The sequence below is a fragment of the Anser anser genome, assembly GCF_964211835.1.
Source record: "Anser anser genome assembly, chromosome: 21".
NCBI classification, from domain to species: Eukaryota; Metazoa; Chordata; class Aves; order Anseriformes; family Anatidae; genus Anser; species Anser anser.
In genome coordinates, this window is record NC_139742.1 from 9396354 (window position 1) to 9420040 (window position 23687).

General features: G+C 49.2%; 1 protein-coding gene across 3 annotated transcripts in view; it reads left to right on the forward strand.

Annotated features, from left to right (window-relative positions):
- Nucleotides 1-23687, forward strand: part of COL5A1 (collagen type V alpha 1 chain) — a 152197-nt gene that overhangs the window by 77922 nt on the left and 50588 nt on the right. For all 3 annotated transcript variants that reach the window (XM_083807304.1, XM_083807306.1, XM_083807305.1), the window contains exons 12-22: nucleotides 6130-6204; nucleotides 7487-7579; nucleotides 10397-10453; nucleotides 10605-10658; nucleotides 11517-11570; nucleotides 12418-12471; nucleotides 17178-17231; nucleotides 17996-18049; nucleotides 19446-19490; nucleotides 22278-22331; nucleotides 23642-23686. In XM_083807304.1, the coding sequence (XP_083663430.1) occupies nucleotides 6130-6204; nucleotides 7487-7579; nucleotides 10397-10453; nucleotides 10605-10658; nucleotides 11517-11570; nucleotides 12418-12471; nucleotides 17178-17231; nucleotides 17996-18049; nucleotides 19446-19490; nucleotides 22278-22331; nucleotides 23642-23686 (639 nt within the window). The remainder of the gene's footprint in view (nucleotides 1-6129; nucleotides 6205-7486; nucleotides 7580-10396; nucleotides 10454-10604; nucleotides 10659-11516; nucleotides 11571-12417; nucleotides 12472-17177; nucleotides 17232-17995; nucleotides 18050-19445; nucleotides 19491-22277; nucleotides 22332-23641; nucleotide 23687) is intronic.

Sequence of the window (23687 nt, forward strand, 5' to 3'; positions counted from 1 at the left end):
ATTAAACAGTTTTCTCCGGGTTAGAACCAAGAACAAGGCTGACAAACCCTCCGCTCTCTGCCTGCACCCTTTGGCGTGTTGCTGCTTATTAAAGCATGGGAGCTGGGCACTGGGAAAACAGGGTGAGCCAATGCACAAAACAGCCATGAGCACAGTAAATTGGAGTTCACTGATTCTGAATCCTCTTTTCAGCTGGTGGTGCGAGTCCTGAGGCAGAGGGGTTGGTTTTGGTTGCATCCAGCACAGCCCCTGGGGGTCACACCACCGTCCCGCTGTGTTTTTCACCCCTGTTTTGGGGGCTGCTGAACTCAAGCCTCAGCTCAGCAAGAGGTGTATAAGCATTAGGCAGGCAGGGAAAGCCTGGATTGTCCTCACTGAGCAAAACCAGCTGTAATGGGGCCAGGCAGTTGCACCAAGGCAAGTGTCCAGGACCACGTCAGGCTCAAGGGCTGCTGCTGGGAGCAATTTTAGCGGGTGCTAGAAGTTCACCTAAAAATAAAAGCAGCCCTAAGGACAGGGCTCTTTGTGGCCTGAGGCATAGAGTCCCAGTGACCAAAAGGCCAAAAAGCATGCCTACAGATGGCTCTTTGAAGGCAGGCTGGCTGGAGATCCATTTTTCCAGCCTTTCTCTGGGAAAGCGCGGGCGGGAGGAGAGCAGCAGTGATGCTGATTGCAGGATATGTGCCTGGATGCACCGCGTCCCGCAGCTGTCAGTGCTGTCACCCGGTGAATGCAGAATGCCTCGGCGATGGAGGGAGCACTTATCAGCAAACACTCCCCAATCTGATGGCCAGGGCCTCAACAGCTTTTCCCGGCAGATAACGCAGCAGGGTCTTACACACCACGGTGTCCTCTGCTGTTTTAGCAGCTGCTTTCTGGGTGGGGAATTGTCCTATCTGTCCCCAGGCTCCAGCAGGGAAAGGACAGGGAGACCCAGACCCTTTGCATCTGCAGGGTTTCCTGCTCTGCTGGCAGAATTTCTTGGATTTTGTTGGATCCTGTCTGTACAGGGTGGGAGAAGCTGCTCAGGCTCAAATGGGAATGTCCATGCAGACGAGGGTGCTGTGCTGTTCTGGTGCACATCTCAACACAGCAAATTGCTGCGACTCCTGTTAAGGATTCGTGTTGTAGCATTGCTGTTTATCTATTTTCCATTTTATTTTCTATTTCAATTGCATAACCTAAGACCCAGAATGAACACGAGGGAGAATTTGCTCCATTGCAGAGAATCAGAACGAGATTTCTGTGCTACAAAGGAGCTCAGCGTAGCTTTGTTTTTAATGCTTAAGCGATGCTGGAGGTTTGCATGGCTGCCTCTGCAGTAACTATCGGGTCTGCATCAAATCCTCTGGGTTTTATTCCTCCTTAACCCTGCAGGCAGGCAGCACCATTGGCAGGCACTCTGGAAATGGCTGAGCACACTTCCACGCTAGGATGGGATGAACCACAATGTGAAAACTCCAGCTAGACCAGCTAAATGTTCTTCCCTAAATCCTCTGTAGCGGGGCTCTCTGCATTAAGCAGGCGCTGAGCTGGTTTTCACCAGTCTCTCCTACCCTCAGCTTTTAAAGTCCACCTGTGGTCTCTTGCAGAAAAGGCTTGGGGTCACTCTGGAACAACACTCTTGGGTCTCTTTTCAGCCCCATGTCCCCCTGAGTTGTTGTCCTCCCCAGCACCGCCCTTGCACCCTGAGGACATGTCTTGCAAAATGCAAGTGTTGAGAGAAATAAAACCACTGCTGGCCTGTGCTGGAAGGTGCCTGGTGTGGTTTTCAGGTGTACTTGAGGAGATTGCTTAGGTGTTGGGGTAGTGTGCAGTGACCCTGGCTTGGGCCCCGTATTTTTAATTAAGGCTCCTGGTTGCCTCGCTGGTCCCGGGGGCCTTGGCTACAGCTCGCTGGCTGCCATGCTGCTGCAACCCCCCGGAGCCCTTCTGTAAAGACCCCCGCTTCATTTACACTCCTGGTGTATTTTATTGTTGTTTTTTTTGATGGAACAGTAATAACATTTCTTGTGGTTGTGACATGATTGAGAACGAGAGGCCCTGCCTGAGCTCCATCGATCGGTGTCTGCGAGCTCAGAAAGTCAATACGCAGCCACGAGCCCGCGGCTGGGCACCAGGGCCACCGCTCCGAGCTTTGCTTAACCCTCGAGCCACCACGGATCTGAGCCTTCCTCCAGTGCCCTGGCAGGGCTCTGCATCCTTCGGTGTTGGAGTTTGTAGGGGACCATCCGCAGTTCAGCCGGGCAAGGTCCCAGCAGTGTTTTGCAGCACAAATCTTGCAGCAGCCTAGGATTAGTCAGCACAGCTGTGTGGCTCCATCAGACCCTTGGTAGTCTTTGTTTGCCCTCATGTTCAGCCTCCATGGGTCCAGCTTGCTCTTCTGCTCCCCTTGATGCTCTTCCCCTGCTCCTAACAATTATTTGCGTGCCAGGATGGGTGCTGACCCTGATGAGGAGGGAGGTAGTGCTTCTGCCGCTTGTCCACACAGATGTTTGCTGGCCAGGCTCCTCCTGAATGGCAGTGCAAAGCCAACCAGCAGCAGACACGCTGTCCCTGATGTTGTCGTTACACACCCTGGAATTAAAGGCTTAATTTGCATTCTAGCCCAGACAGCACATCCTGCTTTTACAGTGTCCAGAACAGAATGTAATCCAACTTATTGTGCATGGAGAAGTGATGAACTCGCAGAGCCAGGAACTGAAAGTGTATTAAAACACTCTTTTCAATTAGAGCAGCTCCTCTTTAATTTGTTTATTATTAACCCTGTGCATAGCTCATGAATTTACATGGCACTTATATGTGTACAGTGAGGAACATTCCTTATGCCTGCATCTGATAAAGACTTATTTGCAATCAGGCAGGTGCACCGAATTAATATACGAACAATGTTCAGCTATGTTAATATTGGCCAACACTCATTTAGCTCTGTTTTATTCATCATGTCAGTTTGTTCATTTATCCCAGTTACTTTACAAAGCAAAGAGGAGCTCGCATCACCAGCAAAGCTGCAGAGCAGCCTGTTTGTGGGAGGTAGCAGAGGGCTGATCGGGGGGTTTCTTTCAAGCAGTGGGAAGAAAGAAATATGGCACTTAGGAGGCCAGAGAGCTGTTTCGCGGGTACTCCAGAATGGAATGAAGAAACGGGGAGATGTTTATTTATTTTTTTATTTTAAACAAGATGGTCTGTAGCATTATAACAAATCTCAGCCTGGTCGCTGACCCCATTGTGTGTTGGGAAATAAATGTGGGTGCCTTGGTGCTGCTGGGCTTCTGAGCAGCCTCCCTCCAGCTCTGAGCAAAAGCTGGTCTCAAAGCCCTCCTTACATTTTCCAAGCTCATGCAGTCCTAATGTCTCCATGGCCTTATTTCCACTGAGAATAGTTTTTCATCTCAGGAGTTTAATAGGATCCCTAAAATCCTTCCTGCGGTTCTGAAAGGCTTGAAGCTTTCAGGGTACCCTTTCTTCCATCAGGTTGCAAGCGGTGCCTTACACAGAAAACCCGAAACGCTGTGAGAAAGATCTTTTCTCACGCAATTCTCTGGCCAGGGTAGAAAAAAAATCCTTGACTTAAAGCTCAAAACTGTGGGCTAGTGGGTGGGTCTGTGTGCCTGCTGCTGGGCACCGTTCTCAACACCCACCGTGTGTCTGTCCATCACTGTCTCCTATGTGATGATCACGAGAACTAACACAGATGTGAGTTTAAACGTTCCCTTGAAATATTGCATTAGCGTTTGTGCTCAGCGTGGCATCTTGGAGCGCTGCACCAAATGAAAGTTGAAGTTCCCATCCTTGGTTGCTGTATATCAGCAGATCTCTATTTACATAATGAGAGTGACACAGATTTACACCAACGGAGGGTCTGGCGCGCTGCATTTCTTGAAGGCATTCAGAGGTTTCTGCAAACCAGCCTCAGTTTAAATTTCCAAAGTGCTTTGTGGTTTTGATTTTTCCTCCGTACCGCTGCCCCCCCTACTGCGCCACCCCACAAGGAAAAGACCTCACGCACCCAACCTGAAACAAAACGAGGCGTTTATGGAGAAAAACATCCCACCAACATTTGCCGGGCAGAGTACACAACAAGAGATAAACAAGCTCATTCCCGATCCGTCATACGGGGGACCAGAGCTAAAGGAGAGGAGAGAGAGAGGGAGGAAAGTTTATTATACAAGATGAGCCTGGCCTAAATTATTTATCGTGCTGCTGGTGCAGCAGATGGGGCTGCCCTCTGCACCTTGTCAGCAGAGCCAGGGACTCCGGTGTCGGCCAGACTAAGTAAACACCGGGAATGTAACATCATGAGCTTGTCTTGAAAAATGGATGGGCTGGCGTGTCGCGCAGCCTTCCTTCGGCGCTGAGGGAGCTGTTGGGTGGTTTTGATGATAAATCACGGGCTGCAGCGCTGGCTGCGGCGGCGCTGGGAGCGGCGTTGTTATTCCGGGCCGGTTGCAGTGCGGAGCTGGGCGCCTGGCCCGCGGCACCGCGCCGCCCTGTGATTGTGGTGCAGGGCAGGGGAGCAGCCCGGCGGGGTGGGGTGACGGTGGCCGTCGTTCCCCAAGGCTGGGCTCTAATTTAGGGCTGGGAACTTTGGCTTGACTGCTTTGGGTTCCTTTTTAAGAGGGAGACGACGAAGGAGATGTTAGGTTAAACGAGGCAGAGAGGGAAGGGGAGGGAGCAAAAAGATGTGAGGTGAAGCCAAGTCCGGTGCACCTGCGGAAACAGGGAGCTGCACAGCTGAGATGAGATGTGGGGGAAGAAAACATCACTTCTAGGATGGCCTGAGACCCTCAGCCCAAACCAAGGCAGGTCTGAAGGATGTTTTTAGATGCCCCATTTGTAGAAATAGACCCAACGAGCACCCAGATCTGAATGCAAGGCAGTGGGGCAATGGTAACACCTCAACTACTTTTTTTAAATGCTCTGCTTTAGGGACTTTGTACCCTTTTGTCTTTCCCTCCTCCCTCTCCCAGCTTCACCCACCTTGGTTTGCGTTGTGTGGTGAGCATGCATCTTCTCAGGACAAGGCCTGGCTCTTCTGTGTCCGTGCAGCGAGTCCATAAGCATCTGGGATCATGGCAGGATTTTATTTTCCCTTTTGTTTGGTGTCTGTATGGGCTTGAGAGCTTCAGACAAATGGGAGAGGATAAGAACTGACGGGGATGTTTATCACTTGCCCTTCTAAGAGCTTTGGTCCTCCATAGATGACTTTACTGTTGGCATTTACTGACCAGGGGAGTGTCCAAATCCTCAAGCCTGAGCTGCTGGCCAGGCAGTTCTGCCTACCTTGCCATGAAGTGAGCACCAGAGCTCCTGGGTCAAGATCGAGTCACTCTCAGCCCTTTAAGCTGGTGTGAAAATTGCAATTCTGCTTGCAGGGGTTGGATGTCATCCTCATTTGTACGTAGGATTGGTGGATGGATGTGCAAATTTGGGTTAACTTAAACTTATTGCCAAGTCCACAACTGGGAGTGCAAATAATCCGTGGGCTGTCTTATGGAAATTGGTCATATTGGATTATTTATAGCTTCGTCAATACATCTTTTATTACGTACTTGTTTCTTTAGTGTAAGTTAAAGGTACTCAGCTGATGTTAATCAGCGCAGCTCTGTTGAGATCCTCAGAGTTTGGCTGATTTACAGCTGCTGACAGGATCACTTCGTTGTAGACAGAAGTAGCCTCACAGGACAAAAAAAAAAAAAAAAAGACTGAAGAGAGAAAAATGGAATGACCCAGATGACTGAACATGCACGGAAATGTATTTATCTTTCCACATTTCTATTTCGCTGACCTGAGTTATGAAGTTTCATATACCTTTTTAATAGATTTTAGGAGACCCTACTAAACATTGATTCCATTGACTTGGAACGTCGCAGAGGGTTTTATTGTTCACTCAAATATTGCTTATCGCAGACACTGAAAATATGGGGGCCAGGATGTAAGGAGAGGGAATTACTAAGAAAAACCATGTGTGCTTACAGATGTGCTTCCACAAAATTTGCCAGACCATCAGGATGCCAGCGTGCTCAACATGAGCTGTCAAGATAGGGAGCCCTTTGTGTCACAACACGTCTTTACAGCCATAACTAAGATGATGTTACAGAAGTTTATTTTTATTTCCCTTTCTTACAGGGACCACCTGGCCGTCCAGGTCTTCCAGGAGCAGATGGTTTACCAGGACCACCAGGGACAATGCTTATGTTGCCTGTAAGTACAAATGTAACCAAAAAAACATGTAAATGACTTGGGTTCCTTGGAGTTAAGTGTTGGAGGGTGCAAGTCATGAGGGAGCAACTAAAGACACCTCCAAGGGCCAAATTTTGAGCAGAACCCTGCTTCTTAAGGTGAGGAACCTCTAATGGCTGTTCAAAGCAGTTCATCCAGGTTCTCATGGTTTTAGTATCTGGTCTCTTTTGATGACCAGCGGTTAGTTTGCATTGTCTTTTTCTCTTACATGAAGCTAGCAAGAGCCAAGTTAGCCTTCTTGATCCCGGGACACTAAACGAGTGATTATATTTTGTGTCTCCTTTGATATGAGAAAAAGCCCTCAGGAAACCAGCTGTTGAAAATGAGTGGTTAGGTACCAAAGGGAAAGAGGCTTTAGTGAAAAACCGCAGCACTCTTGTACGGGCTCCAAATCGCAGGGTGATATGTGTGTAGGTTACTGGCAGGGTGCCGAGGAGAGCCTGGGCCAAGTGCTCAACATGGAGCTTAGCTGGCCATTACAATACGTTTGTTGGCCCCTACGGAAACCAACCGTAGGCCTATAAATTGTTTCTTTGGATCTGCTTGCCAAGTTCGTGTGGTCGTATACCTAGAGCCAACCAAGCAAGACGCAGAGGTGAAGCTGAGGTGAAAGAGCCTTCCAAGTAGGTTCTGCACTCTGCTGAGCTCCTCTTGCAAAACCCCAAAACACGTGCAATTAAGGAATTGGAGATGGAAGAGACAGAAGAAAACGTTAAACTCCTTCCCTTTCAAGTTCAGGAAAATAAAAAATAATTCTTTTTTTTTAAATCCTTCGTGTGTTGAAGGATTTGGGCTTAAACATTAGGATGAGTTTCCCTGAAGTACGCTGCCACGCTTGGGAAATGCAGCCTTGGTCCCGTGGCATAGAGGCAGCTCCAGCCCAATAACCCGACACAACCCCATCTCCACCAGCATCTGCACGGGGGCTCTCAGGCCTGTGAGAACTTCGGCGTTAGTTTTGAGCGGTGGTGCGTGAGGTCCTTACAGTTCAAAGCCTGCAAGGCCTCCTTTTGTGCATGCTTTGACCTGGCAGCGTTTGCTGTGCGGTTATGTCCATGGGAAACAGTCCGTGTGCGCCGGCGAGCTGGGCGACCTGAGAGCGCGCTGCTTAATGGGGTGGTCTGGAAGGACACTGATGGGCCTGGGGCAGTCATGCTGAACAGAGTTATTTAGGAACCAGGCTAGCGTGAGTATGGAGACACAGCAACCCCGTGACCTGCTTTGTCTGTCTTGTTCCCATCAGTTCCGCTTTAGCGGAGGAGGAGACGCTGGCTCGAAAGGACCGCTCGTTTCAGCCCAGGAGGCCCAAGCCCAAGCCATCCTGCAGCAGGCCAGGGTAAGTGAAGGGGAGCGGGATGTCTCTTGCAGCAGGTCTGTGTTGATGAGGAGGACAAGATTCAACTTTTCAGAGGAGATGTCTCCATGCTTGCACCATCCATGCTGGTAACAGTCTCTTGACCTAGGTCTGAGATGGGATTGCTGCATGGGTTGAGGTGACGACACCTGCATGACTTGGCCTTTTACTAATGGCCAGCAACAGGCCAGGCTCTAAAAGCTCAGTTTTAAATTGTCTACAGACCTTGGAGATGGCCTTCTGCTGATGGAAGTAGACATAAACCTGCTGCAGCGTTTTGCTGTTTATGCTGACAGTTTGGAGAATCTGTATGAAAAGTTGTGGTGTATGCTGTAGGGGATTTCTTTCTTTCTTTCATTTTTTCCAGCAAATCTCACTCAATAATTAAATGTATGTCACAGATGTAAGCTGTTCCCAGCTCCATGAATCTCAGCAGGCAGCCTGCAATTTCCTTTAATATATTTATTGAAAATACATGATGAATATCTATGCCATTTTTTTTTGTTAGATGACCTTAGTGATTAATGATCAGATAATCCCCAGCAGCGTTTATTATTTAGGCTCACTGGTGAAACAAGATGGGCCATGCATGTTCCCAGTACAATTCCTGTTCCCTAGCTGGATGAGCATGTCAGTGTATAAGGCTCCATACTCAGCTGTTCAAAATAAGACTTCATTTCCAGCCAGTAGAGCTTTGAATTTTCCCTTCCGTAAGTGCTTGTCTGAGGTTACATTTGATCATTAGCATGTTAAAAGCAGAAAAGCAGCAGGCACAATTACAGCAGAAGGGAAAACGCAGGGACCCCTCGAGTGCATTTCTGATCTATTTGCCCCAGTCTTGTCCAGGAGGGACCAGATCCTGGCTTTGAGCAGTGAAGGGGAAAATATAAGATGGTTTAGCAAGGCGAAAAATGATAGGGGATGGCTTTGGGGTGATTTGCTTCTCTCCCAGCCAAATGCAGCCATCAAAGAACATAGCTTAGCTGTGCTTCCCAGTGTCCAAAGCCTGCGTCTGTCTGCAGCTGGGTCTCGTCGCTCAGATGCTGTCGATGGGCTAAAAAGCAATTCCTTTCACCTTTGAGTGAAATAAAGTCCTTTAGGATCTCCACCCAGCTAGGTGACACATGCCCTTTTGGGTTTATAATGAGGGCTTTGGCTCAGCTGGTGCTACTTTGCTTTCCATCCAGCTTTCCTTTAACTAAGGAGTTCAATTTTTCTCATGTTCAGGCAGAGCACAGGGCCCTGATGCCACCAGCCACTGCATTTTCCTATCCATTAACCTTACTCTGAGAATGATATTGGTGGATTATGATTCTCGTGTTACCTCGTCAGTCTTAATTTCCAGGCTGCCTACAGTTTTTCCATCAGCGTTTATTTTGCTGGGAAATTGCTTTTTTTTGACCAGATGAACGTTTCATGAGAAGCATCTGCTTTCTCAGACTTTTTTGTTGTTGTTGTTTTTGTTTTTTTCTGCCCGTCAAAAATAGTGACTGATTTGAAAAAACAAAGTATCCCCCCCCCCCCAAAGAAAAGTCTCTTTTCTTTTTTTTTTGTTTGTGTGTGTGTGTGTTTTGTTGTGGTTTGTTTGTTTCATTTTCAGTAAAACGATGGGAAAAAATGAAGAAACTAACAAATCCTGGGCAACTTTTGGGCTGTGGATGAAAATTTGATTATTTCCATAAACAGAAAGATCCATTCCTTGACAAACATCAGCCTATCATCAGGCTATTTCAGCTGAAAACCCTGATGCTGAAGTGGACAGGGAGATAAAAATTTTTCTGCGGGGAAGTTACGGGATGTGGCAGGAATGAAAAAAAGAGTCCTGCAGGGGAAAGTGCTTCTTCTTTTTCTTTTTTTGGGTGTTGTTGTTAATTGCATTATTAGATTGATTTATTCCCTTAAAATCTGGCTTTCAGTAGACACTGAAAGTAGACACTGTCCCAGCCAGCAGTGTTCCAGAGCAGCTCCCTTTTAATGGGGAGTTGTAAAAAGATGCCACATAACCCAGCATTTGTACAATATTTACACCATTCCAAGTTCAGTCATGGATAGATTTTAATTCCTGTTGTACGCAGATAATTACAACTCTTTTAAAGTGTCGAATTGTCACGAGGGAACAAATTGTCCAAGTGATGTTATGAACTGTGGACGGCCCCATTACCCTCCACGGAAATTACCGACTTGATGCATGGTTACATGACTCCTTAATTACCGAGCTAAACGCCCCCCATTGGAAATAGAATTGTTCTATTTGGAAGATGCTAAGTAGTAATTAAAAAACAAAAAAAATAAAAAATCCTCCAAAATTAAACTGCTAGTTTAATAAAGAAAAAATCCTCCTAAACCAGGATGTCAGCAAACCCCTGTAGCTTGTTTGGGTAAAGTTTTGTCGTTTACCTTCAAGAGGTTATTGCTAAAAGTGGCCATGGTTTATATGTGTTGATGAAAAAGGGTTCAAATGCAGGAAAATCTGTGCTCTCTATCTGCCATGGGTCTCGACCAGGGTGTTTATAGGCATCTACCTGTATGGGGCTGCAGGCAGCTTTGCTGTAGGTCTGTACGTCCCCTCGGCAGACCCACCAACTAGGGGCTTGGCCCATGAGTGGATGCAGGAAGGGCTGATCAGCAGCGCAGTGTACGCTGTGGGGTGAATTCATTTAGATCATGGAAGTTGCTGCAAGGATTCGTTGTTCTCGGGGCGTGCAGGGAACGCGCAGTTCGTGGCACGGCGGTGGCTGTGTCCCGTTGTGGTGGTGACACAGGGACACCAAGTAAAGCAGCTTTGTCTTTCTGTTTCAGCTGGCACTGCGAGGACCTGCGGGCCCAATGGGTCTGACCGGGCGGCCCGGCCCCATGGTGAGTGCAGAAGCAAGGAGAGAACGAAGCTGGCACTGGTTCAGCACCTGCTCTTGGTTACCTGCATGAATGTCTTCTCCTTAACGTCCTTTGGCTCTTCCCTCTGGTTCTGTTGTGGCAAAATGCAGTGAATCCCATTCTCTGTCCACAGGGACCCCCGGGCAGTGGAGGACTGAAGGGTGAAGCTGGAGAAATGGGGCCTCAGGTGTGTACGGGAAGATCGGGGGGCTGGGGGAGCTTTGGGGAAATGCAGGTATGGAGCAGCCAGCCCTGCTTCAGGGGCTGCCGTGGGGGAGCAGCTCAGAGCCTACAAATGCAAGCTGAAACAGGGAAGGTGTGGGAACATCTGTTTCACAGACAGATGTCCCTTCAAGCATCCAAGTGCAGATTCAAGACACAATTCCAAGCCAGCAGTGTAAAATTCTGCAGGTGGTTCTCCTTTCCTGCAAAGGCATCCACAGAGGAGTCCTGAAGGCCCTCAATTCCCCCAGATCCCTCTGTGTGCACCCCGGAGGCATGGTGTGAGGGGGGTCCTGCAGGGGGCTTCTTGGTGCAGGGCCAGCCTCTCACCTTGCCCTCGGCCCCAGCCATTCCCTGGCCACAAACGTTGGAAAAGAGATGTGGCGTGGGTGGCTGTGTAAATATGAGACAGGTTGGAGTGTGGGGAGTTTCTTAACGCTCACCAAATTGTTCTCCTGAGTTGTAAATCCTGCATCAAGGGAAGATTTTCTAACGGGGGGGAAGGGATTTGCCCCGCCACCATGAGCCCGTGACAAGCGCAGGGCTGCTCACAGGGCGAAGGCTTACCCTTGGGTCAACGCGTGCAGTTCCCAACCAGACATGCTCAATCCTGCATCCCGCTATGTAATTTGAACCACGGGCTCTGCTCGAGGGGTTCACGCCCCATTTTGTCGCCCCATTTTGTCACCCCACTGACCCTCACCGCCCCAGTGGGGCCTGGCTGGGGATGCCTGCAGGGCTGCTGCTCTGGCCAGCTGCGCGGGGTCTGTCTGTCGTGCTGCTGGCTCACGGCGTTTCTTTCTCTCTCCTCCTTGCATCACAGGGTCCACGAGGCATCCAGGGCCCTCCCGGCCCGGCAGGGAAGCCAGGCCGCAGGGTGAGTGTCCCGGGAGCTCTTCGTCCCGCAGCCAAAGCAATTCCTGAGCGCTGAGAGCATTGCACAAGCGTGGGCTGGCGGCCAGCCAGGGGCTGGTCCAGGCCTTCTCGGTCCAGCTGGGCAGACGCACGCGGGGATCAGAGCTTGGGGCCGGGCGGGCAGGGAGGAGGGAAGCTGGGGAGAGCTGCGTGTCCACGCTTCCCGTGTTTTAGGCCTCAGCTTTTTGCTCTGCGGCGCTGGGGTGGGAGCTGCGGGAGCACCCTGGGCTGCTTTGGGCAGTCCCGGTCTCTGCAGCGTGCAAGGACCTGGTCCCTGGGGGTATCCAAGCTGGCAGAAATGGTGCTCACTTGCTCTGTTGACATCCCCGTTGCACAAATGCTAATTTTTGTTTTACGGAGTCCTCCAGCTCTTTGTGTAAGCTTACCAGAGGAAGAAATTAAAAAGTTTTTTGTGTGACTCACATCCGGCTTTCATAAACTTTTATCTCATTTCAATTTGTGAACATCGACATTAGCGTATCTTAAAGTGTAATGGAAGATAATCTATTCAGATGAAAATTGATGACCATATCCCAGTGTCCATGCTATGAGCCAGCTTCCCTGCTATTTGTCTCCTACATGTAAGCCCACTACAGAGGGGTGGGAGACAAATAGCAGGGAAGATGGTTTGCAGGCCAGTTTATTAAGGCTGACCCAGGATGCTGCTCAAGAACATAGCAGCATTTTCTCCTTGCCCAGCCGGCAAGCTCTGGTTTCAATAAAGCTTTGCTCAGCCACAGACCAAAGAGCAGATGTCTCCGCAGTCCTACTTTACCCTTCGTGTTTGACTTTGCTTCTCTCTGCTGCAGGGACGAGCTGGCAGCGATGGTGCCCGGGGAATGCCAGGCCAGACAGGACCAAAGGTAGCGTCACGTATTTGTGTGCTTTTGGAATTTGTATCAGCTGGTTAGCAAGCAGGAACGAGGGGACCCTTGCAGGAGGAGCCCACTTTACTTGGAGGAGGTGGCTGAAATGGTCCAGCCACTCCTGTGAAGATGTGGGCTCCACATTTGAGAGCTGAGGGAAAGTGGCTCTCTACATTAGAGAATCTTTCGATGTTGTAGAACTCCAGGCTGGGAATGATAAGGTTGAATCCCTGTGGGTTAGGATCCGCGGGAAGGCCGGCAAGGCTAGCATCCTGGTGGGGGTCTGTTATAGACCGCCGAACCAGGATGAGGAGACGGATGAGGAGTTTTATAGGCAACTGACAGAAGTTGCAAAATCGTCGGCGCTTGTCCTCGTGGGGGACTTCAACTTCCCGGACATATCCTGGAAACACAACACGGCACAGAGAAAGCAGTCTAGGAGGTTTCTGGAGAGCGTGGGAGATAGCTTCCTGACGCAGCTGGTCAGTGAACCTACCAGGGGTGGTGCCCCGCTAGACCTTCTCTTCACAAACAGAGAAGGACTGGTGGGAGATGTGGTGGTCGGAAGCTGTCTGGGGCAGAGTGACCACGAAATGGTAGAGTTCTCTATTCTTGGCGAGGCCAGGAAGGGGACCAGTAAAACTGCTGTCTTGGACTTCCGGAGGGCTGACTTTGAGCTGCTCAGGACGCTGGTTGGCCGAGTCCCTTGGGAGGCGGTTCTGAAGGGCAGAGGAGTCCAGGAAGGCTGGGCGCTCCTCAAGAAGGAAATCGTGATGGCACAGGAGCGGTCCGTCCCCACGTGCCCAAAGATGAGCCGGCGTGGAAGAAGACCGGCCTGGCTCAACAGAGAGTTGCGGCTGGAGCTTAGCAGAAAAAAGAGGGTTTATAATCTTTGGAAAAAAGGGCGGGCCACTGAGGAGGACTACAAGGATGTAGCGAGGCTGTGCAGGGAGAAAATTAGAAAGGCCAAAGCTCATCTGGAGCTCAACCTGGCTACTGCCGTTAAAGACAACAAAAAATCCTTTTACAAATACATCAACGCGAAACGGAGGACTAGGGAGAATCTCCATCCTTTACTGGATGCGAGGGGAAACCTAGTTACTAAGGATGAGGAAAAGGCTGAGGTGCTTAATGCCGCCTTTGCCTCAGTCTTTAGCGGCAATACCGGTTGTTCTCCGGACACCCAGTGCCCTGAGCTGGTGGAAGGGGATGGGGAGCTGGATGTGGCCTTCGCTATCCATGAGGAAATGGTTGGCGACCTGCTACGGAGCTTGGATGTGCGCAAGTCGATGGGGCCGGATGGGATCCACCCGAGGGTACTGAGAGAACTGGCGGAGGAGCTGGCCGAGCCGCTTTCCATCATTTATCGGCAGTCCTGGCTATCGGGGGAGGTCCCGGTTGACTGGCGGCTAGCCAATGTGACGCCTATCTATAAGAAGGGCCGCAGGGCAGACCCGGGGAACTATAGGCCTGTCAGTTTGACCTCAGTGCCGGGGAAGCTCATGGAGCAGATTATCTTGAGGGTCATCACGCGGCACTTGCAGGGCAAGCAGGCGATCAGGCCCAGTCAGCATGGGTTTATGAAAGGCAGGTCCTGCTTGACGAACCTGATCTCCTTCTATGACCAAGTGACGCGCTTGGTGGATGAGGGAAAGGCTGTGGACGTGGTCTACCTTGACCTCAGTAAGGCTTTTGACACCGTTCCCCACAACATTCTCCTCAAGAAACTGGCTGCTCGGGGCTTGGACTGGCGTACGCTTCGCTGGGTTAGAAACTGGCTGGATGGCCGGGCCCAGAGAGTTGTGGTGAATGGAGTCAAATCTGGCTGGAGGCCGGTCACTAGTGGAGTCCCCCAGGGCTCGGTACTGGGGCCGGTCCTCTTTAATATCTTTATTGATGATCTGGATGAGGGCGTCCAGTGCACCCTCAGTAAGTTTGCAGATGACACCAAGCTAAGTGCGTGTGTCGATCTGCTCGAGGGCAGGAAGGCTCTGCAGGAGGATCTGCATAGGCTGGAGCGATGGGCTGAGGTCAACTGCATGAAGTTCAACAAGGCCAAGTGCCGGGTCCTGCACCTGGGCTGCAACAACCCCAAGCAGAGCTACAGGCTGGGAGATGAGTGGCTGGAAAGCTGCCTGGCCGAGAAGGACCTGGGAGTATTGGTGGATAGTCGGCTGAATATGAGCCAGCAGTGTGCCCAGGTGGCCAAGAAGGCCAACGGCATCCTGGCCTGTATAAGAAGCAGTGTGGCCAGCAGGTCGAGGGAAGTGATTGTGCCCCTGTACTCGGCTCTGGTGAGGCCGCACCTCGAGTACTGTGTTCAGTTTTGGGCCCCTCGCTACAGGAAGGACATGGACGTGCTCGAGCGAGTCCAGAGAAGGGCGACCAAGCTGGTGAGGGGTCTGGAGAACAAGTCTTACGAGGAGCGGCTGAGGGAGCTGGGCTTGTTCAGCCTGGAGAAGAGGAGGCTCAGGGGCGACCTCATCGCTCTCTACAGTTACCTGAAAGGAGGCTGTAGAGAGGTGGGGGTTGGTCTATTCTCCCACGTGCCTGGTGACAGGACGAGGGGGAATGGGCTAAAGTTGCGACAGGGGAGTTTTAGGTTGGATGTTAGGAAGTACTTCTTTACCGAAAGGGTTATTAAGCATTGGAACGGGCTGCCCAGGGAGGTGGTGGAGTCACCATCCCTGGAGGTCTTTAAAAGACGTTTAGATGTAGAGCTTGGGGATATGGTTTAGTGGAGTACTTAGTGTTAGGTCGGAGGTTGGACTCGATGATCTTGAGGTCTCTTCCAACCTAGAAATATCTGTGAATCTGTGAAAGTAAACACACACCTAAAAGGCGGAACAGCAATAGATTGTCTTTTCTTTTCTTTCTTTCTTTCCTTTTTTTTTTTTTTTTGATGCAATTTTATTGAATTGCTGGATCCTCTTAAGAATGAAACATGCTCCCTTGGCTGCAGTTGTAGAACAAATACTTCGGAATCCTAATTACAAAAAACAAACATGAATGAGCAGTTGGAAATATTCTGAAATATAACTACCAAAAAATACCTATTAAGTGGGTGAGGAAATGTAGAAGGCGTGGTGAGGAATTTTAATGCCTTGTATTTATATTTGAGACAAAATCCTTTCATTCAGCTGTGATCTGCTGGTATTATCAAGCAAGAAAGGAGCTGTTCCACTGAAATTGAATGCAAAGAAAGTTTGCTCAGGGAATCACGTATTAAAGGTTTAAGTACTTTATTGTGTAGATACTTAAAGCTGGAAAAGATGGGGGGTTTTGATACAGGAGGCTGCAAATCATTTATCCAGCAAAGTGCTTTAATGAGCGTCAACTGCCCTCCAAGGAGTGGATGCCAGGGAAGAAGGGAAAACAGAATAATGAGCAGCTCTGGAAACGAGCTAAATTTGCTGTGAACAGAGCCGGAGCAACGCCCCATGAGCTGACAAAAATGCAGGAGCCGTCAGTTACCCTGGTGCATCTCAGTCAGCCTTGGCCAGGTCGATTTATCCTCCAAAATGCTCTGGTGTAACTGACTTCCTCGTTCATAGGTAAAAGGTTTGTGGAAGGAAGGAGTGGTGCTCATTCCACTTACCGCTAGTGTGTGATGTGCCTTTTGACCAGGTGGCTCCCCACTATACAAAGAAAATTGGACTTTCCTTTTCTCTCCGTGCCGGGTGTTGTGTGACAGCATCACCCGCGGTTTGCAGGTGCTTTTGGGACTTCCCTTTTCCAAAGAGCTGAGACTTTCACGGACAGGCTGTCTCAGTGCATTCCTGCCCCGTTTCCCCCCCCAGAATACAGGAAAATGGAACAGGGCACAAATTCAGTGAGGAAAAGCAGCTGTGTAGAGGAGAAGCCCTGCTGTGGCTTGCTAGGTTTCACCAGGACCTGGCTGCATCGCAGCCCTGGGGGACCCACACTGGTCCGAGCCCCAGGAAGCTCTTTGAACTACCTGGGTTTTAATTTTATTTCCTCACGCTTCAGCTTCCCAGTGAGTCGCCCGATTCCTTCAGGAGCATCTGCAGAGCTGGGCAGGGGACGTGAGGAGCGAGCAGCTGCTTGTGCTCAGTGTGTCCGCACGACTTTTGTTTTCCCAGCGTGGTGCCAAGCACAGAGTAACACGCCCGCCCTCCCAGCACAGCTCCTTATTTTGGGCTTGGCATCGTGCTCCCCAGCATGGCCAAAGCCCTGCTTGGCCCAGAGCTGTATTTAAAGCAGTAGGCAGAAGCTACTGGCAGTGAGTAGGAAAACTTACACATTGGGTTAGAAGGGTGCGTATGGGATGGATGGTGGTGGAGCCCAAGGTGGTGTTTGGGGACCTGCTGGCAGGAATACTGGTGCCCAGCTGGCTACCAGTGGGTCATCATTTGTAATTCCGTGGAATAAAATGAAATAAAATAATTGCACTAGAATAACCTGTCCAGAAGGGAGATGCTTTAGGTGATGGGACTCCGGAATTCACATGGAAAAATAACAAGTGTGTAGGTGGTGGAGGAAAAGGGAGGAGGTAAAATGACTTTATCTGGGCATTTTTCTTTTTTTTAATCTATAACTTTGAAATCATCGCTGGTCTGATGGGAGGTGAAGGCTGAATGTCTGAGGGAGAAAATCAATCCCTCCTTGACACGGAAAGGAAACAAATTGGAAAGACATTCAACAGCAGGTGGAAACGTGTACTAACCTGGCTTTTCTTTTAGGGTGACCGAGGGTTTGATGGCTTGGCTGGTTTGCCTGGTGAGAAGGGAAATAGAGTAAGTTATATTCCACTTGTTTCCTGGCTGCGGTCTGTAATGAAACCTTGGCAGGAGGACATGGCTGGGAGGAGGGCAGCTGTTGCTGGGGATGAGCCAGAACAGTGCAACGAGAACAAGAGTGTCCTGGAGGATAATGCGGGATGTCACAGCATTGCTCGTGGAGGGGGGAGATCACTTTAATAAAATGCAGACTGAAAAATAAGAAGCAAAACCTGCTTTTAGTGCAGTTGTGGATGGAAACTGCCAAAACTACAACGGGATACTTCGCTTTGGCTTATAATTAAACAATGGGGGAAAAAAGCAAGAAGCTAGTTATTCTGGTGGGCTGTCTCCTCTCCCTAGAGAGAGCCACTGTCTCACCAGTTAAACCATTAGTTTATAAAGCTGGGGAGTTCTTGAACAGTGGAGATTGCATCATGATTACAAACTACACAGGAAAGGGAAGACAATGCTTGAGAGAGATGCTTAATTAGCCAGAAGTGGGATAGTGGGATGCCTTGGGTGAAGGAGTAACTGTGTGCAGAGCCCGAGTCCCCTTTTCTTGAAGGAGATACAGCATCTGCTTGCTTCCCAGACCCCTAGCGAGATGTCACGAGTAAATCCTGTGCCTCATGCACAGGAAAGTGAGGATACGAGCATCCTCAGCACATGGTGCAGACAGAAAAGGCAAGCCTGTTGCTAGGTTTCTCGCTATTACCCAATGTTTTCCATTGCCAGACTGTGTCCACTTTCTCTGAGGATTTTCTGCCTTGCCTTTACAGGGCGAGCCAGGCCCCCACGGACCCCCAGGGGCACCCGGAGAAGATGGGGAGAGGGTAAGTTTGTCTGTCTGCAGCAGTCCTTTGAATGCATAACTGAGCCCTGTAAATGAGAAGCAGATGCGATGGCAGCACCGGGTGCGTGTCGCCTGCTGCCATCGCCTGCAGCAGCAGCACCTCATCCCTGCAGCGTGGTGCCACGGGACTGGAGTGACATGGGACAGGCAGAGCTGGGAGGGGGGAAGAAAAATGATGAGGAATGTGGATTTTAAGTATCTGGTCAGAAAACTCTGTTTTTGTTATGAAAAATAATGTCATCAACTAGGTGTGCTGCTTGTTTTCTGAGATACGGCAAATTGCAGCACGACTTGGGGAACGGGGATTCCGCATAGACATGGGAATCAAAGATTAAATTGTTCACTTCTTTAACACCGTGCAGTTGATAATCGCAAGGCCTTTAGCAAAGCTTAAACTAAGCGATAGAGGCCTAGGAGGGCTGGTTTAAGAGAAGAGATTGCAAATGCTGCATGTATAGTTCTGGGAAGCGTGTGGTTCAGTCGGAGGAGTATGGATTTCCCAGGCTCTAATCCCCCTCCACAATGTTCTCTTTCCACCTTTGGCTATCTGTTCCCTCTGTAAAGCACAGATAATAACGCCTTCCTGACCACAAAGTTGTGAGGATTAATTAGTCACGGATGTAAAAGGCTTTGAAGTCGGAAAGACCTAACTTGCGTCTTTGGGGGGAAGAACAAATTTCTGGAGAACTTTAATCCTAAAGAGAAAGAGAAACCGTGTAAGGGGGAGAGAAGCTCAGAGGGCATAGCTGGGAGGAAGAGAATGCATTTTATCGTCAGCAGAGGAGGGTTTGCACGGGCTGGCTGCTAGGATTGATTTCCTGAGAGTGAGCGTGCCGGGTTGCGGTACGGTGTCCCTGGGGGAGCCTCAAGTGTTAGGTGGTTTAAAAGCAACTCGGAGGAAGCACCATCGGTGGGCATCAACAGGAGGTGGGTGTGGAGGGATGAAGAATGACCCCTTTGATGCCTCTGGCTTATCTGAGGAGCCAGTGGGTTAATGTGGCTAAATCAAATTCCCCGGTCAGCGCTCCCATGCTCCCGTTCAGTAGGTACTAAATCTTGTGGTTATTGACTCACATGCCCCAAATTGTTCCTACAGTATCTTGTCTATTAGCAAAATCCATCTTTATAAACACTGACATGAATTATGAAGTATCCTTACAGCATTTCTAATCCTCGGTAAATTCTGCACACGCAGTATTAGTCTCGCGGCTTACGAGGCCTTCCTTATGCACGGCTACCCTTTTATTACTCCAGGGAAGCTGGTTTTCCGTGTGATTATTATTTAACAAGAATGAAACACCTGTGATGTGACTGAAATATAACTGCTTTGCTCTGTCTCTTTTGCTGCTTCCCTCTGTGCCTTCGCTGCCGAGCAGGGAGATGATGGAGAAGTTGGACCCCGAGGTCTGCCTGGAGAGCCTGTGAGTACCTCCTGGGGCTTGGTGGGCAGCAGCACCGCTTTGGTCAGGGGCTGGATGTGATCAGGGCGCTTTGGGTGTCCCATGGGGCAGCTCCTCTGGTGCTAAGCAAGACCCCCGAGTTCCTGCAGGGACTGAGCTTCTCCTGCTTGAAGATCCAAGTGAACGGTTGGGAGTCTCTTTGCCTTAACTGTCTTCTGCTTTTTTCGCCAAGATGCCTACCGTAGAGAGAAGATGCTTTCTGATCTTGTGTTACTAATGAGCAAAATTCTCGGTGATTCTATTTGCTCAGTGGCTGATATTTGAAATTTAAACCCTGTAATTTTAAAGGTAAAGCTTAGCTTAGGTTGGTCTCTCATTTTTCCTGCATGCGTCCTTCATCTGGATTGTGTAGGAGTCAGGTAAGTGGGCTGGGGTGTGAAGTGCACATGCTAGGCATATGTGAAATGTGAGTTTTGTGAGTGTTCATAGCAAACACCAGTGAGGAATGGTTTTGTCTGCTATTGCAGGGGCAATGGCAGCAATTAGCCATGCGGCTCCTCACCTGCACCCCTGGTTTTGTGCAGCGTGAGTGATCCCACCTAAACCTTAGAACGCAGTCTCAGCAGGACTGAACTCAAGGGGACATTTGCCATGACCTCAGCGGGGTCGGTGTTCTGTTCACAGTGCACAGAACTTCATAAATCTGCAGAGTTTGTCAGTGTCTGGGCCTGCAGCTCCACGTGCTGCTACCGCTGGAGCAGCCAGGCCGGGGCTAGCGAAGGGGGCACTTCCTATCAACAGTAAGGTGAAAAGGAGATGCTCATGAATTGAACAAAAACCTCCTGAACAATCCCGGCAAGTGTTTTTGGGGAGCACCCCACCAAAAAGAAACAGTTGGGTTTTCAATTCAAGACTCCTAAGGCATTTTCTGTCCCCAGCACCAACTATTTTTGATTTTGTTGGCAATGATAAACTCTGCTTCTGGCTGACCGTAGATTTCTGTGTGTAGTACAGTCATTGGCTGCTCATTGTATCCAAAATGCATTTCCTTTGTTGTAAAAAGAACATTAACTATCTATCATTGGCCATCAGCTTTGCTTTCAGAATGTCTTATTTTGTTGTTGCACGGCCCAGCATGGTGGCCCGAGAGTAATTGATGAGAACTGTTGGACACACTTCACATGAGAAAGGGAAGGCTTGGCATTTACGGACTCGTTGGAACTAAATTATAGACGAGATGTCTGATTAACTTCTGGGAAAGATTAATCAACCCAGCTATCTCCTCAACACATGTCTAAGCAATAACTTATGGGTTATTAACTTCTTAAAAGCATTTATATGCTCAGGTAACAGAGTAACAAAAGAGGAACTTAAATGATGATCGTGCGTGCAGGGAAGCTTATTTTTATAGCAGCAATACAAAAAAAAAATATCAGTGATGGCCAGAGGAAAGGTTTAAATTGCATTACAGGAAACTTTTGGTCATAAATACACGTCCCAGATCTGCATGTTTCTACCTGCCCTGAGCGAAAAGAGGGTCTTACCAAATTTAATCGTAACTGAAACGAGTGGTGGGAAGTCCAAATTCGTTCCTCTTCATCCTGCCTCATTTCCTTCCAATTCCCATAGCTGGTTTATACAAGCATCAGCCGAGGAGCTGCTCTCCTGGGGCTCAGGGTACAAAGCCCCAACCCCTGCAGGACCCCGGTGGCTGGGAAGGGCCCCGTGCCCATGCATCCCGTTGGCACTGCAAACTGCTTTTCTGCAGGAACAAAATCCCCGTGGCCTCTGAGAGCAGACCCTTTCATAATGTCTGCTCTTCTGTCCTCTAACATTTCATTTTAATTCCTCTGCGTCATAAAAAGGGATGTGCAATATTTGGGCAGACAGATAAAACTGCCCATCAATCAAGAACAGTTTTCCTCCATGACGGTGAATGAATGCCATCCCTGTAAATGTCCAGAGTCCTTTTACAGTCTCTAATTGAAGAAAGGGCCTGCATTTAAAAGACGAGCTTCCAGATCTGCATCTGAGTGCTCAGGTGGGCACACAAGGCCCCCTCCCTTTCCTTTTGCTGCAAACCCACCAGGTAGAGGGGCTGCCGGAGTGGGGTTTGCAAAGTCAGGCAAAGTACATTGAAGCATTAGCTGTCAAATTTACTCTCTCACATGGATACAGTTCTCCTGACACATCAATGCAGTACTCAAATCTCACCAATTTCCCTGAAGATGATGCTAGGTTTCATCTGGTGAGAAAGCTAGGAATGGCAAGAAAACACAATGATAGCTGGTCATGGTTTAAGAACCAAATGCCTTTGAAAACGCACTGTTATGCTGCAGGCTTAAAACCTTTTCCAGCCTTACTTCATTGTACAGATTGTCAATGACCAGAATTAAATCTGGAGAGATGTTGAAATGCTAACCTTAACGACCCATTAGTGGAATCAGTTCATTCTTCATAGCGCTCTCTGGCTGGAATGACTTGGCTGTGACACGTTTTGCATCATTGTGTGCATTAAAGGGTAACCCAGGAATATGATTAAATTATTTAAAAATTAAAAAAAAGTGGCTGAAGCAGGCCTTCTTCCAATCCAAGGGATAACTGTATGCATGTATATTATCTTGACAAAAAGCACTTCAGGGGTGCATGCACACAGGATTTCTCTTACTGATTTTTAAACCCAGGCAGCTGCTGTTACTGCAAAACCAGTGGGGTCGTGGCCAGTCCTGATGCTGTGTTGGGCAGAGCGGTGCCTGGCACCCATGGGGGAGCACGGGATGCACTAACCCTGCTTGTTTGCTCCCACAGGGACCCCGAGGACTGCTGGGACCGAAGGGGCCACCAGGACCACCAGGGCCACCGGTAAGTTCCCGGGGCTGCTGCCTTCCTGTGTCATCTCAGCCAAACCACCCTGCCCCAATTAGTCATTCAAGCAGATGATACATCTTCATGATTCTGTTTGTCTGTGCCATGAGAAGACGTGTTCAAAAAAGTTGCTGCTCAAAGGCTGGATTCTGCCCCGTTTTCAGTGCTGTCACCTCCGCATATGGCAGCCCAAGATTTGGCCCACCCGAGTAGAAGTTAATGCCTAGCTCAGCCTGGAAGGGCAGAATGGGAGCTATTAACGTGGTGGCTTTGCTATTAACTTTTGCCTACAGGGTGTTGAACCTTTAAAGCAGTTTGTTCAGGTTTCGGGCAAAAGCAAAGGCAAGAACGTGCAGTTTTTACGCAGGAGGCAGCCACCTTCTTTGTCGTGCGCTGCTGGCCAGGGAAGTGCTGATGTAAGGGCTCCTTCGGCAAAGCACTGCGGCTCACTGAGGTCCCAGGACTTAAAAACAAGACCCTGGGCTGCTGCTAGAGCTGAAGGGGTCAGGGTTTTAATGGTGAGTGTGGTGAGGTCCTTAACCCCTCCTGGGATATGGAGACATCCTCACTTTGAACTCCTAGTCTGCTGAAATTAAATGAGGGTTCAGGATCTGCTCCAAAACAGGTCTCACATGAGCATGCTGTTAAAAATGGATAACCTAACCTGCCCTAGAGCAAATGGGTGAACGCAGAAGCCCCGGCAGGAGGTCTGCATTGACCACGTACCACATTACACCCTCACTGAAGATGATCAGAGCAGGCATGACCCTGGCTGCCTTTTTTGTGGCCCTCAGGTACAAGGGGGATTATTTTGTGGGCAGAGGTTCTGTTTTCTTAATGAGGAAACCTCAGCCTTGGGGGCTCTGCTTTGTCTTTAACACCATGAAGAACAATCTGGGTCAAATCCTCGTTTTGGCACAGCTTCATTGGCTTCACCTGAACAATGCATTCCTGTCCCGAGCGAGGTCTGTGTCCAGTTGTTCCTTCTCAAGAGCTACTACCAGTCTGCTCGCTGTCAGAAGCAATCTGACTGCAGTACGTAGCCAGGATTTCTTGATCTGGTGCTGATTCTGCTTTTTCAGGCAAGTTAAACCAGTGGGAAAATACTGAAATGACTTTTTAAAGTGTTAATTTTTGCTGGATTCGTAGAATTGGCTGCTTGACCAAACACCTTTAGAAAATTGTTCCATTTCCACACAGTCCAAAGGGCCTCCTGATGTTTTCTTATTTTTATTGCATTTTCCCTGCTTTTGTGGTGCAACATATGCAGATATTTTCTTAATGCTGTTTTTTAAATCCTTTCCCAGGGTGTGGCTGGTATGGATGGACAAACAGGTCCCAAGGGGAATGTGG